Source organism: Dama dama, chromosome 19 (genome assembly GCF_033118175.1).
Source record: "Dama dama isolate Ldn47 chromosome 19, ASM3311817v1, whole genome shotgun sequence".
Taxonomy (NCBI): domain Eukaryota; kingdom Metazoa; phylum Chordata; class Mammalia; order Artiodactyla; family Cervidae; genus Dama; species Dama dama.
The window spans coordinates 79,382,483-79,400,937 of NC_083699.1; the positions used below are offsets into that span (position 1 = coordinate 79,382,483).

General features: G+C 41.8%; 1 protein-coding gene across 3 annotated transcripts in view; it reads right to left on the reverse strand.

The window, feature by feature from the left end:
* The window catches only part of CPNE4 (copine 4), a 672,215-nt gene that overhangs the window by 15,440 nt on the left and 638,320 nt on the right, over window positions 1-18,455 (reverse strand). For all 3 annotated transcript variants that reach the window (XM_061167590.1, XM_061167589.1, XM_061167591.1), the window contains exons 11-12: window positions 8,223-8,356; window positions 1,099-1,153 (exon numbers count right to left, since the gene is read on the reverse strand). In XM_061167590.1, coding sequence (XP_061023573.1) covers window positions 1,099-1,153; window positions 8,223-8,356 — 189 coding nt within the window. The remainder of the gene's footprint in view (window positions 1-1,098; window positions 1,154-8,222; window positions 8,357-18,455) is intronic.

Below are 18,455 nucleotides of genomic sequence, written 5' to 3' on the forward strand. Positions count from 1 at the left end.
TTCCAGAGAAGCCAGAAATCTGACATTTTCATGAAATTGTCTAATTCTTTAAAAAAAACACCAAAACTATGTGTCAGAATATATTTGTGGCCTGATTAACATCTATAAGCCAACAGTTGACAACACTTGATCTATATTCTTCCCCCACCAGGTGCTCCATTTCCAACAAATGCTTCTAGAATTCTGTAGCATGGCCAGCAGGGAGAACAGTGTGGGCCATAGGCAAACAAGAAGGAGGACAGATCATGGAGACAGGCTGCTCCATCACTACTCACTCCAGCAGGAAAAGGAAGGTGAACTCCTTTTTTCATGAAAGGCCTTCGGTCTGACTGCTGTGGGGTGGGAGCAAAAGTTGGCATCTGCCTCTTGATGTGCAGCTCAGATTAGGTTAGTAAAAGAGAAATTGATGACTGGACAGTATTGCTTGCATTTATCTGGGACCGCAGAGGCCTCCTAAAGAACAGAAGGCCCTGCTCCTTTCCAAGAGTCTCCCATGCGGGGCATCTGGTATACCATGGGAGAGTGCCTCAGCCCCACTGCAGCACAAATCTCTCCATATACAGTCTTTACCTTCTTTGTGTCATGAGAAATTGGCATTAAGGTCCAATAGGATTCCAGTGTTTTTACAGTAGCCTTTCAGCTCCAAATTCTTTGAACCCAAGTAGCTCTTTCCTCAGGATTTCTATGTTTCTCCCACACAAGACTGGTACTTATGAACTTGGGGTGAGGGAGTCTGTAGACTTCACTGTCATGGACTTTCACTGTCAGAATGGTCAATAGGGTCTTTCTCCAGGGGAGAGCTGAATAGATGGGCTCTGAGCCACTGAAGATCAACTTCCAAGTGTTTCCACAGTCTCTGACTTGTCTTATGAAGCTAAACCATGGAAGTTTTCATTTGGAATTGACTCTGAGACAGCCCATCAAGACCCCCAGGTGAAGGGGTAACATCTACACATCAGCTCAAGGAGGTAACCTCACTGGTTGTGAAGATCATTTCTGACTATGGGCCTTTACATAATTATGCTAAAGGTTGAAACTGTGAGACTCCTGTGAGGGAAACCCATGCCATCCTTTGTTTATAGTAAAACACCCACTCACCGTGTACTCTGGGGGTATCCTGGCACCGAACCCAAAGGCTGGGAACATCTTGTCACTGAAATTAAAAAAAGAAGTTGCTGCATTTTTTCATCTAATGAGAAAGAAAAACATAACTCTGCATTGCCTCCCTGGAACAGGTCACTATGCCAAATGCTAACTCATGCTTTTTGATAGCCTGCGGTAACAGGGCACAGCAATAGAGTGGAAAACTGAAATAAAGAAATAATCCCCAAAGCTCATCACTTTACTGCTTTTCTATATTACAAGTGAGAAGTGAGTAGGAGAAGAACGAACAATGATTGGCACTACAATACACCAGATATGATGCTAGGCCATGTCTATACTTAGTTAATTTTCATACAACATTTGAAGGTACACCTACTTTTTATTCCTATTTTACTGATGAATAAACTGAGTCTCAGAAAGTCTAACAAAGTGAACTAAGGTGTTTACTAGTAAGCACTGTCTAATTCCAAAGCCTATGAATTTTCTATTATACCATCAAAACTTAATGAATATGTACAGCATTAAATGTGGTTTCCTCTTGTGCTTTCTGTAACTGGGCCCCTGATCAGACCACAAACAAAACACTTCTTAAGTGAATTTTGTGCTGTCAGGGGACTGTTGCAGTGGAGCTCAGGAATATTGCTCTTTGAAGAGGGCATGTCCTTCTCAGGACACCTACTTTTTATTTTCTCTCCCATTAAAGGCTCATTTGAGATTTGTTCTTGGAACAATTCCTCCATTTCTCAATTCTTGCAGAGTCAGTCAGGGAGAAGAAGAAACTCAGATAAGGGCTCACTGTCCCTGGAATGTCTCTGGAAGCAAAAGGGGAGCCCCAGGCTGAGAAGTCAAAGGATCAAAGTCAGACTGTCACTCATCACCATCTACTGATTTAGATAGAGGTCACTGGTAGCCAAAGATGGCTTTGATAGAACTTCACCAAAATACATTCAATTTGACCAAATTTGGGGCAGGTGTTGGGAGATTGAGGGAAATCAGAATTCTTTGAAATCAGAGGCTAAATTTGTCAGAAAATTACCAGTTCCTCCTTTCCCTTTCTGTTATATAGATATGGACTTTGCATACATCTAGAAGGTATCTAGGGCTTCCCTGGTGGCTCAGATGGTAAAGCGTCTGCCCGCAGTGTGGGAGACCTGGGTTCATTCCCTGGGTTGGGAAGGTCCCTTGGAGAAGGAAATGGCAACCCACTCCAGTACTCTTGCCTGGAAAATTCCTTGGACTGAGGAGCCTGGTAGGCTATAGTCCATGGTGTCGCAAAGAGTCGGACACGACTGAGCGACTTCACTTTCACTTTCAGAAGGTATTAGGGTATTAATGATGATAAACAGAAAATCATAAAAAGCTTATAAACGATTAGACACAGGTCTGAAAGACTTCTGGGCCGTGGAAATATTGAAATGCTTTGTTTCAGAGATTCCTTCTTAGCTACAATAAGGGTGATGAATGTGAGGGAGTTTTTAGAGGTACTTTCTAGTTAGGTCTGGAAGAAACCTGTTCTGGGTGGAGGATGGGTCCAGCTTCTTCCAACTCAGATGGCTCAGAAGTCAAAGCAGAGAAAGTTAGGAAGCTCCACACCTTTTGTTTTCTTTGATGAGTTTAAGAGAGGTGAGATCTAGTATTCTGTTTCTAATCAGCAAACCAGTGTTTCAGATTTTATACCTTCAAGCCACCCTTGGGGATTTGAAGTTTACTGAGCATGAGGCACTGTTACACAATTGAGTTTCAACAGCAGGAAGGTAGGGAAAATGTCTCACCTACAAGGGGAATAATTAATGAGTCATGAGGGTGTCAATTCTCTGAAGTTAACCACCACACAGACTCTAATAAGCATACTAAAGAAATAAAAAAGTCAAGCCTAAGGACAATAGATTTAAGCATTCACTTTCCCTGATTAAAAATAAAACTAAACAGAGAAAGGGAAGGCAAGGTGAGCACACAGGCAGTAAAAGCTTGCCAACACATCAGAGAACTTAAAACGAGACCTACCAGCACTTATAAAGGGGCCGTTTAGAAACTACTGAGATGACTGGTGGAACATCCCAACCTGGAAACTTCAAGGCAGATTGAATTTTCTGAAGGTAGTATTTCTTACTATCGGAATAAAATAGTATAAAATACGATCAAAGAGCCCAGGATTTTCAGTGGCAATGAGCTTGCGGTCTTGAACTTAGGGAAAGACCTTGGTCAGATGATCTGCCAATGGGAGATGCATTTTTATCTTCCCAGGTAAGGAAGAGGGGGCTAAAGCAAGAGATGATTCAAAGGAAAGACTGTGTCCATAAGGAAATGGAGATGAACTCAGTAAAACTGCATTTTAGAACAGCTAGACATTAAATAAAGGCTGTTCTCTAAAGCGGTGGTCTTCGAGTTGGGGTATGTGGAGGTGCAAAGCCCTTCTATAGAAATAAGAGCATGGCTGCTTTTAAAGGAAATCAATATTCAGCTCCTTTACCTCTCCATGTATTCTTTGCTGAAATTGATCTGGGAACGTCTGTGATTGAAGTACCTGCTCCTCATCCACACCTCCCCTTTCCCAGTTGCCCTCTGCTCACCCACTCAGAATCTCAGGCACTGTGTGCACTGCTCCCCTTTGTAGAAGCTGCACAGCAGAATACAAAGGGACATTTCCTGATGAGAATGACTTGCTAGCAAACAAATCCTTTTGTGTGTCAGGTAGTTGCCAGTTTTTACTTAAAAGAATTGTTGGAAGAGCTGGTAGACCATTAAAAACATCTTTTAATGATAGATATGTAATTTTTTATATAAAACTTTGAATTGAAAGAAATGCATAACACTGCTAGGCAAACTCTTTTCATTACCATGGACTTATAAAAACAACTTTCTTGGTATTTACATTGATAAAACAAAAAATCGAATTAGAATTGATGCTGGACTTTTCCATTCTGGTCAGAGGGGACAGTTACCCACAGATATGTAAACTAACTGGGGAAAAAACCTAGTATCTGTTTCATTAAGATTTAAAAAAAGTTTTTATAGGCAATAATCAGTTATTGAAATTTCCAAAATATTTATGATCAATTAGGCAACAATAATGATTATAATAAAAACTAAACCAGAAGATATTTTTAAATGCTTCAAATCTTTTCATTACAGTAAATTTTAGAAATTAGAAATTTAAAAATTTATATTCAAATTTTAATTAAAGAAATAATACAGTGATCAATTAAGGACTTTCAAAGCAAATTTTAAAGATACATAGGGATGAAATTCTATAGGAGAAGGGAATGAAAATATGACCTCATGAAAAAGAAGAAACAGAATTCTCAACTCAAACTGATGAACTTGTTCATGCAGTTTTTAAATGGATGATGGTGGGTATCAAGCGGTGTTTAGTTCTGCTGTATGCATTCAACAGAGTTACGTAAGAGTTTTATTTTTAAATGTCCATATTTACATTATATTAGAATTTTCATTCTTTGTCACTATTTAAACTCATGATGGAAAATGTTAGATTTCAATGTAATAGGGTGTGAAGATTATATATTCAAACATCTTTTTTTAGGGGTATGTGAGCCAAAAATTTTAAAGGTCATTGGTCCAAAACGACTTTTAGGTCTGACACTATTGTTCTTTTCCCTTTGTGTCAGTTGCTGTTTTAAGTAAAGAGTATAAGCCTCTATCACTTAATAAGCCTCTATTATTTATTAAGAATGTACAAAAGGCAGAACTTTTATATCTAATTCTTACAACTACTCTGCAGGGGAAGTTAGCTGAATCTTTCATTTGCTGTCAGGGAAACAAGGCCCAAGGAGTTACCTCAGGATGTGCACCAGACTAATTAAACCTGGGGATAGGGCCCAGGCACCAGCCTGCCTTAAGGCTTCCCTAGTGGTTCCAAAGTGGAGCCAAGAGAACAATGGATTGGTGTCTGCAGAGTGAAAAAGGCAGCACTGTGATGTGACTTCTGACTTCTAACCCAATCCTCTGCATTCCAGCCTGTTTCAGTTCTAACTATCCCTCGCAGCACCCTACCCAGCACTCTTTGGAAGAGACGCTTGTCAGAGACTCACATCTCTGCCGAGCCCTAGGAATCGATGCCTCCCTGGCCTTGAGCAGCCTAAAGAGACCATGTTGCTTGTAGGAGCTGGGGGGAGGGCTACAACCGACTGGGAACAGATGAGCTTGTTTGTGAGACACACACTTGGGGAGCTGGAGGAGACAGAAGGCAGGGGTCTCTCTCTCAGAAGCACAGAGAAAATGGGCTCGCAGAGCTGCCTTCCAGGCTTAGGACCTGAGCCTCCCCTGAGGCTGAGGTCACGCGTCTCTCAAGCTGTTCAGCTTCATGGATCAGCTCGTCATGACCCATGAGCAGTGAATGTACAAGGCAGGAAGAAAACTCTTGGCTGTCAGAGGCTGAGAGGAATTTCAAGTTTCCTGGGGATTAAATGCCTCTGTGTTGCTGCAGGTGGGCAAATGGAGCCTTCTGTCAGTTTTTACTCAGCTGTTTCTTTTTGAGCAGCAACCTCTCTGACTTTGATGCAAAAATAAATTAATTCCAAAGCCCCTGCTTGCAATGTCCTGACTGTCTGTCTATTGTCTTTCCACCCACACAGAGGAGCGAGGGAAACTTGTCAGTTTTCATGAAGTGATTAGTGTGCTGATTTCAATGCTGAGGCGCTTTCTTTACATGAAAAATAAAAATGCTCCACCGAGTTGAAGAAATCTGATTTTCTTGGCCAGTTGGGACCAACAACTTTGGTATTTTCCTTTAAAATTTTTTTAAAAATTAATTTATTTGAATTGGAGAGTAATTACAATATTTTGATGGTTTTTGCCACATATAACATGAATCAGTTTTTTCACAGAATCATCTAAGATGATTCTTTATGTAACCCGAAGGTGTCATCTCTTACTTTTATCTGTACTTTTGAGAAAATACAAAAATCCTCCCCAGGTTTGTCTGGCTCATATTATAAAGGGATAATAGCTCCAAAAGATGTGTGGATCCCTCTGACTATCTTATCTGCATTTGGAGTTTGAGGTAATCAGGAAACAGAAGCTCTGTAGCCTGTCCAATAAATCTGCTGCAGAACCACAGCAAGGGCTCTGGGTGTTGGCATCTTAATTTCTGGCCAAGCCACCAATTTGCTCTTTGGAATTCATTACTAGGCTTCCTTGTGTCTGCAGAGTCAGTCAAGGTCAACTTTACTGACTCAACTAAGTGTCTGTTGTGTTGTATTAAGTGCTTTTACCTACTTTACTTTATGAGTATTTCAATATTTAAAAGTTGTTAGGAATCCCGAAGAAGTTCTAACTATTCTTCTCTTAAATGGACACATTATGACACTAGATAACATTTTGTGTATTTGGGGGAGGGGGGAGGGTAGAGAGAAAGAGAAAGAAAGAAAGGGGGGAATTACTGTGGTGGTATTTTGGGGGCTATTTGGAGGAGTTTCCAACAGTGGGAATTGCAATCTGTCTGTTTTTTTCCCTCTTGGTAAAAATCTCCATATGACTTGAGCCTTTCTAAGAATCCTTCCTGAATTGGGGCCTGAAGAAATCAGAGCTGAAATTCAAGTTGCCCTCACAGACAATATTTCAAGGTTAAGTACAAGTATCATTTCAACAGGGTAATTTAAAATGCTATTACTGCTCTCTGTTCCAAACGTGGAGGGGAAGTGTTGGCAAGGGCCTCAGGTTTAGCACTATCTGATTTGACTGCATCTGTTAGTTCATCCCCAGCTAGCTTCGTACACATCTGAGTTACTGGTGACGACCAATCCGAATCCAGAGACTCTCCAGTGGGAAGGACACTCATGCACCTTCTGGTCACTAGGTTGTGTCACTCCCTAAGTGCCTGGGTACCAGGTTTTTAATATGGTTATCACCAATTATGAGACTAGAAAGAATAGAAATCAGGCTATTTCATGAAATCTCTCTGAAAGTGGAGGACAGAGTCACTTCCTTTATTTTCCTGGTCAATTAGTTACAGCTTGGGCTTCCCTGGTGGCTCAGCTGGTAAAGAATCTGCCTGCAATGCAGGAGACCTGGGTTCAATTCCTGGGTTGGGAAGATCCCTGGAGAAGGGAAAGGCTACCCACTCCAGCATTCTGGCCTGGAGAATTCCATGGACGGTATAGTCCATGGGGTCGCAAAGAGTTGGACATGACTGAGCAACTTTCACGTCACTTAGTTGCTGCTTATTACTAACTAGTCCTGTTTTACAATCACATCAGGCTGCCAACTGAGATTTACCCATAATATATTTACACTGGTTCTATTTCAAAGAGCCGTCTTAATCAAACATGTGAACAACTTCACCTCAATCTAGAAATACTGGAAAGGCAAAATAAATTCAGTTCAATGTAGTTTATGTAAATCACTTCTTACAAGGAATTCTCTTGGTGGGCAAGGTCAATGTTTGCCATCAAGTAAAAATAAATATAATACTGATCTGAACTCAAAATTGTGTGTTTTCTATACAGGCATACAAACACATATAAACACTGTCGTGGGCACACACACACCTCTGCTAAAGTTACCAATAGCTCTTGAGGTCAGTGAAATCCCATGATTACGAGCTTATGCTGTGGAAGGAGCTGGCTCTGGGTTTAAATCCTGCCCTTGGCTGTAGGTCAGGGTACACACCACTTCCCCTCCCTGCACAGTTTTCCTCTTCTGTTAAACAACACCCATGACAGAAGGGTTAGTATGAGGACCATAAAGAATAGTGCCCAATAAACCGGTGCTTCTCAAATCCCAAATTGCACACAAATCATCTGGGAATCATGTTACAGTGCAGGTGCTGACTTAGATGTTCAAGTGGAGCTTGATGTTCTGTGACATTATGTTGCTGGTCAATGCACCCAACTTTGCAAGTTTCTGTATGTAGTAAGGCACATAATGAAACTTCACAAAAGAGAAACCAAAATCTCTATCCAGTGGTCCTGCCAGCCAAGTAAGGGAAGAAAGGATTTTTTGGTGGCCAATGTGAGCTTGGCATGAACTCAGTTCCTCCAGAGGTGAAGAGCCAGGCTTTATTTTGTCCCCTCATGAGCCTCAGCATAACTTCATTTCCATTATTCTGCCCAGGATCAGCTAGGGGCCACAAGAACCCCCAGAGATGGGAAGTCTCATACCTGTCATAGTCTTGGCAAATCTCTCCCACTGCCACCAAGGCCTTCAGGTACTCATTGGGCTGGTAGGGGTGGATGTAGTGCAGGGAACAGCTGTTCCTGGGGTCCCCATTTGAGGCCGTGAAATCTATAGCTACCTGGAAGAGAAGATAGGAGAGTGGGTGTATTTAAAGTGAACATATTTCATTTAACCTTGACAGTGATGCAGCCTGAGGGAGGGGGAAAGTGGTATGTTACACATCCTGCTGACAAGCAGAGTTAGAGAAGAAATTCATTAGCTTTAAAAACTAGTTGTTCAAATGTTGGAGAGGATGTGGCGAGAAGGGCACCCTCCTATACTCTTGGTGGGAATGTAAATTGGTGCGGCCACTATGGAAAACAGTATGGAGGTTCTTACGGAGGTTCCTCAGGATACTAAAAATAGAGTTACCATATGATCTAGCAATCCCACTCCTGAGCGTATATCCAGACAAAACTCTATTTCAAAAAGATACATGCACCCTCTATGTTCATAGCAGTGGTATTCACAATAGCCATGACAGAGAATCAACCTAAACGTCCATCCACAGATAAAAGGATAAAGAAGATATGGTACATATATACAGCAGAATACTAATTGACCATAAAAAGAATGAAATAATGCATTTGTAGCAACATGGATGCAACTAGAGATTCTCATACTAAGCGAAAAGTAAGTCAGAAAGAGAAAGACAAATATGATATCACTTACATGTAGAATCTAAAATATGACATAGATGAGCTTATGTACAAACAGAAACATACTCAGGGGCATGGGGGACAGACTTGTGGTTACCAAGGGGGAGAGGGTGTGGGGGAGGATGGAGTGGGAGTTTGGGGTTAGCAGCTGTAAACTAAAGGGAGTCAACCCTGAATGTTCACTGGAAGGATGGATGCTGAAGCTGAAGCTCCAACACTGATGTGAAGAGCCAACTCATTGGAAAAGACACTGATGATGGGAAAGATTGAGCGCAGCAGAAGGGGGCAACAGGATGAGACAGTTGGATGGCATCACTGACTCAATGGACATGAGTTTGAGCAACCTCCAGGAGATAGTGAAGGACAGAGAAGTCTGGTGTGCTAGAGTCCATGGGGTCGTAAAGATGACTTTATGACTTGATGACTCAACAACAACAAACTGTAAACTATTATATATAGACTGGATAAACAGCAAGGTCCTACTGTATATTGCAGATGACTGTATTCAGTATCCTATGATAAACTGTAATGGAAAATAATATTTTAAAAAAGTGTATATATATATGCATAACTGAATTACTTTACTATAGAGCAGAAATTAAAACAACATTGTAAATCAACTATACTTCAATAAAAACATTAAAATAACATAATTTTTAAAAAGAAAAAAAAAACAGTGGGATAATAGGTGACTGAGGATGATTGGGAGTGACCTAAAAGGACCAGTGAAATCCAATATCTTCTGAGATAGACTTCATCCTGAAGGTGAAAGCCAAGCCAGTGAAAAGAGAGAGGAAGACAACATGAACTGTGGTGAAAAGTTACTTGGGGGTGGGGAGTCTACATGCATTTTGCAATCAAAGGGCATTCTAGGTCACACCTATGGGGCACAAACCAGACAAAGGTCCAGATACATTCAGACAATCCCTGGAAAACTTCTCCAAGGAAGACACTCGAAAGGTACCCAAGAGACAGGGTTTGGAGAAATCAAGCATCTCAGGCCTCCTGGATTTGCTAAGCTTCAACACACACCTACCACTCTTGACTTCTGTCCTGACAAGACACACTTAAGAGATCATGGCACCTCACAGGCGCACATAGTGTTTAAAAAGTAAAAATAGTGCTGGGAAGGCTAGAAGTAAAGCATCTTTTTCTTTCCTACTGTGGAAAGCACTTTAGAACTGTAGAAAATTCTAGAGACTGCAAGGATGTTGCAGAGATAAACTTGATTCTCAGATAGCGCTAGTGGTAAAGAACCTGCCTGCCAATGCAGGAAACATAAGAGATGTGGGTTCAATCCCTGGGTCAGGAAGATCATCTGGAGAAGGAAATGGCAACTCACTCCAGTATTCTTGTCTGGAATATCCCATGGACAGAGGAGCCTGGTGGGCTATAGTCCATAGGGTCACAGAGCCAGACATGACTGAAGTGACAACACACACACACACAAACTTGATTCTGCTCTGATTTATTGGCATCACTGCAAATATTGCAAATCACTGACATTCCAATCTACTTGTGTTTTGAAATACTGCAGTTGTCCCATGTGTGTTGACTACCAGATTGTCAAGGGTGTCTCATGATGACAAAAACATGCTGGTATCCTGATGTAAAATCAGAGAATGAAATCAGATAAATCAGATAATATAAAGAATAGAGGGGAAAACCTCCATAAAGAAAAATGGCAATTCAAGAAACATAATTGAACATCTAATCCTCCTAAGCGCGGGCGAGATGCTCCAAGCATGTAGGCACCAAGAGGCAGCATTTGAGCCCAGGTGTATCATCTGGATGAGTCCCTGTGGTGTGGGAAGAAGTGTATGTAACATCTGGATGAGCGTTAAAAATTTTGGCAACAACTATATTAAATTTTGAAAAAAATCATAGCACTGGGATTAGGGTAAGACAAGAGAGGTGACTAGGGCATAAACTCAGGAAGGCACTCATCTGAGCTGATCCTACACTTGCCCAAACTGAGTGATGCCTGCTTAAATTTTGCATCCTAGGTGGCTTCCTCTCTTTCTTCACTCTGGTCCCAGTGCTCTACATCTTTTCATTTCTATCAACTCTTCATCCTTAGGCTTGGAATAATTCCCTAATGCTTAATAAACTAGGGGGAGGCAGAGATGGTGGTGAGAAGAGGATTGTGATGGAATATATTAAGCATGGAATAGAAATAGGATATTCATTGATTCTGAAGTTGGATGGCAGTTAGGGAAGGGAGTGGCCAGATCTCCTTGGGGATGAAGGAGATTATGAAGTGGGGTAACTTGAAGTTCAAGGTTAGTAGGCAGTATTGAGTTGCCTGTTCCTGGTGGTGCTGTAGAGAAAAACATGCCCAATGGAAATTGCTTTTTATTTTTATGCAGGCCTCTGGGGTTTGCATTCTTTCTGTGGGGATGGCCCCCTTATTTATGACAACCACAGAGGCTATTCAAGCTCAGGAGATGCTGATGAAACTTTGGGGAAGTGTATTAACCTAAAAATTATCTGATAAAAAAAGAAATAAAATAATGATCCCTATTACATGCTGCTTTCTATAGTTCCCTCTGCTCATAAAAATATTTTATCATTTGTTGTTGTTGTTCAGTCACTCAGTTGTGTCCAATTCTTTGCAACCCCATGAACTCCAGTATGGCAGGCTTCCCTGTCCTTTATCAACTCCTAGAGCTTGCTCAAACTCATGTCCATGAGTCAGTGATGCCATCCAATCATCTCATCCTTTGTCGTCCCCTTCTCTTCCCGCCTTCAATCTTTCCCAGCATCAGGGTCTTTTCCAATGAGTCAGCTCTTCACATCAGGTGGCCAAAATATTGGAGTTTCAGCTTCAGCATCAGTCCTTCCGATGAATATTCAGGGTTGATTTCCTTTAGGATTGACTGGTTTGCTCTCCTTGCAGTCCAAGGGACTCTCAGGAGTTTTCTCCAGCACCACAGTTCAAAAGCATCAGTTCTTCGGTGCTCAGCTTTCTTTATAGCCCAACTCTCACATCCAAACGACTACTGGAAAAACCATAGCTTTGACTAGACAGACCTTTGTCGGCAAAGTAATGTCTCTGCTTTTTAACATGCTATCTAGGTTGGTCATAGCTTTTCTTCCAAGGAGCAAGCATCTTTTAATTTCATGGCTGTAGTCAACACCTGCAGTGATTTTGAAGTCCCCAAAAATAAAGACTTTCACTGTTTCCATTTTTTTCCCTATCTATTTGCCATGAAGTGATGGGGCAGGATGCCATGATATTAGTTTTTTGAATGTTGAGTTTTAAGCCAGCTTTTTCACTCTCCTGTTTCACCTTCATCATGAGGCTCTTTAGTTCCTCTTTGCTTTCTGCCATGAGGGTGGTGTCATCTGCATATCTGAGGTTATTGATATTTCTCCTAGGAATCTTGATTCCAGCTTGTGCTTCTTCCAGCCCAGCATTTTGCATGATGTACTCTGCATGGAAGTTAAATAAGCCAGGTGACAATATACAGCCCTGATGTACTCTTTTCCTAATTTGGAACCAGTCTGTTTTTCCATGTCCGGTTCTAACAGCTGCTTCTTGACCTTCATACAGGTTTCTCAGGAGGCAGGTAAGGTGGCCTGGTATTCCCATCTCCCGAAGAATTTTCCACAGTTTGTTGTGATCCATACAGTCAGTGGTTTTAGCGTAGTCAATGAAGCAGAAGTATATATTTTTCTGGAATTCTCTTGCTTTTTCAATGATCCAGCAGATGTTGGCAATTTGATCTCTGGTTCCTCTGCCTTTTCTAAATCCAGCTTGAACATCTGGAAGTTCTCGGTTCACATACTCTTGAAGCCTAGCTTGGAGAATTTTGAGCGTTACTTTACTAGTGTGTGAGATGAGTGCAATTGTGTAATAGTTTTTGGCATTACCTTTCTCTGGTATTGGAATGAAAACTGACCTTTTCCAGTCCTGTGGCCACTTCTGAGTTTTCCAAATTTGCTGGCATAATGAGTGCAGCACTATCACAGCATCATCTTTTAGGATTTGAAATAGCTCAACTGGAATTCCATCGCCTCCACTAGCTTTGTTTGTAGTGATGCTTCCTAAGGCCCACTTGACTTCACACTTCCTCCAAGATGTCTGGCTCTAGATGAGTGATCACACCATCGTGGTTATCTGGGTCATTAAGATCTTTTTGTATAGTTCTCGGCTACCTCGTGTCACTTTATCATTTGACTTGACAGTAAATAGACAGTCTCAGGTACAACACAGCTCAAAGATTTTTTTCTTCCCCCCACCTGGCAAGTGATGGTTCCTAAAGTTTCCCTGATGAGGCTGGAGATAAGAATTTTTTCTTCAGGAGGTGGTCTTCTACCACGAATTCTCTGTGCTCTTTAAGTTAGCATGAGTGCAAAGAGAACAGCGAGAAAGGTTAGATTTATTTTAAAAAGCAACAGGGAGGCTGTGAAAGATGGGACTAAGTTGAGAAATAAAAGCAAGAAAATGACTGAAAAATGCCAGTTTGTGGAGGAGGCTCTTGATTCCTGGCTTCCTGAATGTGGCAGGCTTGCAGAGCTACTGTTTTCATCTTCCGCTGTGAAGCATTTAGGAAAGCCTGCGGTTTTGGTGTGCACGCCCATCTTCCCAGTGGGCAGCCCCAGAGCAGGCCTCCTTTGTCTCCCCTTCTGTCCAGGAGGCCTCGCTGTTCATTAAGCAGAGCCATGGAGCAGTTTTGCAAAATCTTGTAAAGTATGAGAGCAAAGTGCTTACTTTCTCTATGCTGCCAAGTCCCCAGTGTGAGGAACTGCTTCCGAAAAAGGCTGGATGCTAACAATGGTATCCTTCCTTGGATATTTTTAGCTTCTTACCTGAACCGAGCCCATGCCTCAGATCCCTTCCCTGCTTCTGACAATTGGGGCATTTGAGACCCACCTGGATGTTTTTTTGGGGAAAGCTGCTCTGAACCCATCTCCGGTTAGTTGTCTGATCTCTCTGAAACCTTTGTGATATCATCTGCTATAGGGCAGCTGTTCGTTTTTCTTTTTAAGTCTGTATATAGTTTGGGCCTATACAATGAACCTTATAGGTGGTGATACTGTTCAGTTTGGACCATTTCTTAAATAATACATATAATTCTTGTGCTTTTCTGCTTCCTCAAAACTCCATAGCAGGAAAGAAATAAGAACCAAGACAAGATGAGAAAGAACCTGGATGTTGTCTGGTTCACTTCCTGGAATGTGCAAAACATTCTCCTCTTCAACCCAGGACTCAGTCTTACGTCTCAGAGGTCTACACAAGAGTCCCTCACTATTTAGCCTGGCATTTAAAATCAGGATTTAAAACTAAACTGAGACACAGTGTGGGCATAGGATATCCTAAGTGTATTAAGGTCAGAAAAGATGACATGAGAGGACCTTTAATAGGTGATCTTTTCTTAGGTTTGAAGGCTAATCTTCAAGCTTAGCCACATTTAGCTTGTTATATCATATTATTAAAAAAATAGATAATGAAATCAGAGATAATGAAAAGTGATACTCGCCCTTTTTAAGATTTTTTTGATGTGGGCCATTTTTAAAGCCTTTATTGAATTTGTAACAATATTGTTTCTGTTTTATGCTTTGGTTCCCTGGCCGCAAGGCATGTGGCATCTAAGCTTCCTGACCAGGGATTGAACCCCTACCCCCTGCATTGGAAGGCAAAGTCCCAACCACTGGACCACCAGGGAAGTCCTAGCAATACCCCTTTTAATTTAAAAATATTACAAATAATAAAAAGGATCATCTGAATATAATAAGAGAAAAATGACCACTCAGGATTCTACTAGTTCAGTAAGTCATATTTTTCCTTTTTAGTCTTACATATATATAAATACAAAATATTTTAAAATTTTATATGTAAAAAATATGTATAATACATAAAGACATTTAACATAGTTGTAATCATAGGGTAGCTTTGCTTTATATTCTTTTTTTCTTCACTTAATATTATGACATTAACATATCCCCATGTGATTACAAATCATTATAATTATCACTTAAAATGGCTTTATCATAGCCCACCTAAATGAGCTACTATGATTTATATAGCCGTTACCTCATTGTTGGACGTTTGTGTTGCTTATAACCTGATTCAGTGAAAATCCATTTTACAGTGAACGGTTTTTGCATCTGGAAAGGCAGTAACTTTCAAAAGAAATATTTAACTCTTCTACCATTGTCTTCCCAGATATCTTACGGAGCCTGGGCTCATCTGTGCTGTTTACAGCTGTGGATTGTTGGTGAAATTCTAGTGTCTGGTTTCCTTTTGGCTGCTGTGCTTTGTGCCGAATGCAGGGAACCCAGTCTCTCTCCCTCAGTCTCTGCTCTACCTCCGCCCGGCTCTTCCAAGGCCACGACATGACTGTTGCTCCAGAGTCCTTATGACTCAAGAATTCACACAAGGAACAAAGGTTCCTCATGGGTGCCCTTGACATCCTGTAGCTGTGTGTGGGATGGAGTGTGTGCAGTTTCCAGTGAGAGGATGTAGACCTTGTGTCAGATTTCAAGTGGTCCATGGGACTGAAAAAGGGGAAGAATCATGGATGGGGGCTCTTTTTAGCATCCTTTATCTGCTTCCCTCCCTGGGATCTTTTCTGCTTATTTTATTACTTGAAATTCCCCTCTTCTCATCCTCAGGTTGGCACCTACTTTCCGCCTCTTGTCTTTCCTTCACTGTCGGCTGTCTTGAACGAGTAGCTATACCCACTGTGTTCATGTCCTCACTGTCTGTTACACCCCAACACCTGGGCCTCCTATTTCATTCTGCTGAAGTTGCTCTTCTGAAGAGGACTTGTGCTTACTCATCACATGGCCCAGTCACTGATTTTCATTCTTCACCTTATCTTTTCTTTAGCATATGAGATTATTGTCCTTGATCCTATAAGGCTTTCTCCTGATCATCTGAGTTACTGCCTCCTCTGGGACCTTTTCCTCTGGTGCATCTTATCTTACTGTTGGCTCCTCTTTCCCCTGTTGCTGAATGCAGATTTTCCATAACATTCTGTTACCAGGCATCCCTATCTTTCTGTCTTCTTCTCTTTAGCTGTCTCCTCCAGACCTATATATGTGTAGCTTCCACCTTTCTCCTGAAACCAACGTCCATATTTATAAATGCCATCTCACTGGGATGCCTGAAAACACCCCCACCACATCTGCAGGGAAGTTCATTCTGCTGTCTGGCAGCTAATCTTGAGTTCTATATTTCTGTGAATGGGGCCGACATGCTTTGTCTTCAGGCACAAAACATTTGAGTCATCCTGGACTCACTTCCTCTGTTCTGCCCATCTCCACACAAGGAAGCCCTCTTCTCATTTCTTATCCCTCTGCAATGTTCCTTTCATTTTGCCAGATGTCTTCAATGAAATGACTGGGCAGATAATAAATACTTAGAGGCCAAATTAAGTAAGGCAGGTCAATTGTTATTAATAGTTTGCATTACAGTTGATCATTTACATTAGCTGGCAATGCTTGAGTAATAAGAAATTATTGACTTAATTTTAGAGAAAATGACAATGAGGTGATTCTTATGCTTTCTTTAACAGAAACCTCAAAATAGAACACCTAGCACCTTCTCCTGCATCCCTGGCCTAGAGCCCTCCAGGAGGAAGGGCTTTGTTTTAGGCACTGCTTATGGTCTGGCCCCTTCTCCTTGGCATTTATCTGCACCTGCTCTCCCTCTTCAGAGATCTTGCTCCTCACTCATTGCAGACTTCCTGTAGGTCCCTCTGTGGACCCTGGAGGGCTGGGAAGTGGAGGCTGGGGAAGTGGTGGTGATAACCGCTGAGGTGGTCCCTCCAAGTTGGGGAAGGTCAGCAAAAGTGAGAAGGATTGGGCATCTGGTGATCCGGTGGTTTAGTATCTGCCTGCCAATGCAGGGGACACAGGTTTGATCGCTGCTCCAGGAAGATTCCACATGCAACTAAGCCTGTTCTCTAGAGCCTGCTAGCCACAACTACTGAAGCCACAACAATGAGAAATCTGTACACTGCCATGAAGAGTAGCCCCTACTTGCCACAACTAGAGAAAACCCACATGTAGCAACAAAGACCCAGTGCAGCCAAAATAAATAGAGTTAAAAAATAAAAAGTTAATTGGCAAGTAACTAGTTTTAAAAAATAGGTTTCTTATTACTCAAGCACATTTTTTAAAAGTGAGAAGGAGGGGAGAGCAACGACAGAAGGATAATCTCCTTGGGTCAGGGGAACCACACGACCTCCCCTCTCCTCTGTGAGCCAGGGTGTAGAGCTGGAAACCCTCTGGGCTCAAACTTCCAGTTTTCACTGGGGCTGACTCTTTGCAGCCCAACTCCAAGGGCAAAGCAAGCCCCTGAAAGTTGACTAAAGATTTGTTCAAAAGCATGGGATCTATAGAACCTAAAACAGACCCAAATCAATAGAGCTTTCACTTGAAAATCTATAAATAGTTTCCTGAAACCAGCCCTTTGCCTAAGATCATGGGACACTGTCTCCTCTGTGACATTGCTGGCTCCTCCACCTCCAAGAGCCCAGGACAGACAGGGGTCGGGGTGTATGCCCACAATGTACATGGTTGCTACCTTCTAAACATGCCAGTGTGTATATGGGGGTAGGATGCTCTATGGCTGTGCCTTTAGAGAACCTTAAATTTTAAAGAAATGACCATAATCTATAATTAACTCCTATAAGTATTCAGTGGCAAATGAACAATGGCCTGAGTTTAGGCAGGACATAGGTAGACCCCTCTGCTCTGAGGTTACAGCAAATGCCTAGCCTCTATCTAGGGAGAGGCCTTATCTCATCCCATTGGAGAACCTCCCTCTGAAATCCTTTGGTTCCACTACCTTTAGTCTTTAGTGCAGGGCCATCCAAGACGGACGGGTCATGGTGGAGAGGTCTGACAGAATGCGGTCCACTGGAGAAGGGAATGGCAAACCATTTCAGTATTCTTGCCTTGAGAACCCCATGAACAGTATGAAAGGGCAAAAAGATAGGACACTGAAAGATGAACTCCCCAGGTCAGTAGGTGCCCAATATTCTACTGGAGATCATTGGAGAAATAACTTAAAGAATGAAGGGATGGAACCAAAGCAAAAACAACACCTAGTTGTGGATGGGACTAGTGATAGAAGTATGATTTGATGCTGTAAGGAGCAATATTGCATAGGAACCTGGAATGTTAGGTCCATGAATCAAGGCAAATTGGAAGCGGTCAAACAGGAGATGGCAAGAGTGAATGTGGAAATTCTAGGAATCAGTGAACTAAAATGGACTGGAATGGGTGACTTTAACTCAGATGATCATTATATCTACTACTGTGGACAGGAATCCCTTAGAAGAAATGGAGTAGCCATCATAGTCAACAAAAGAGTCCAAAATGCAGTACTTGGGTGCAATCTCAAAAATGACAGAATGATCTCTGTTCGTTTCCAAGGCAAACCATTCAATATCACGGTAATCCAAGTCTATGCCCCAACCAGTAATGTTGAAGAAGCTGAAGTTGAATGGTTCTATGAAGACCTACAAGATCTTTTAGAACTAACACCCCAAAAAGATGTCC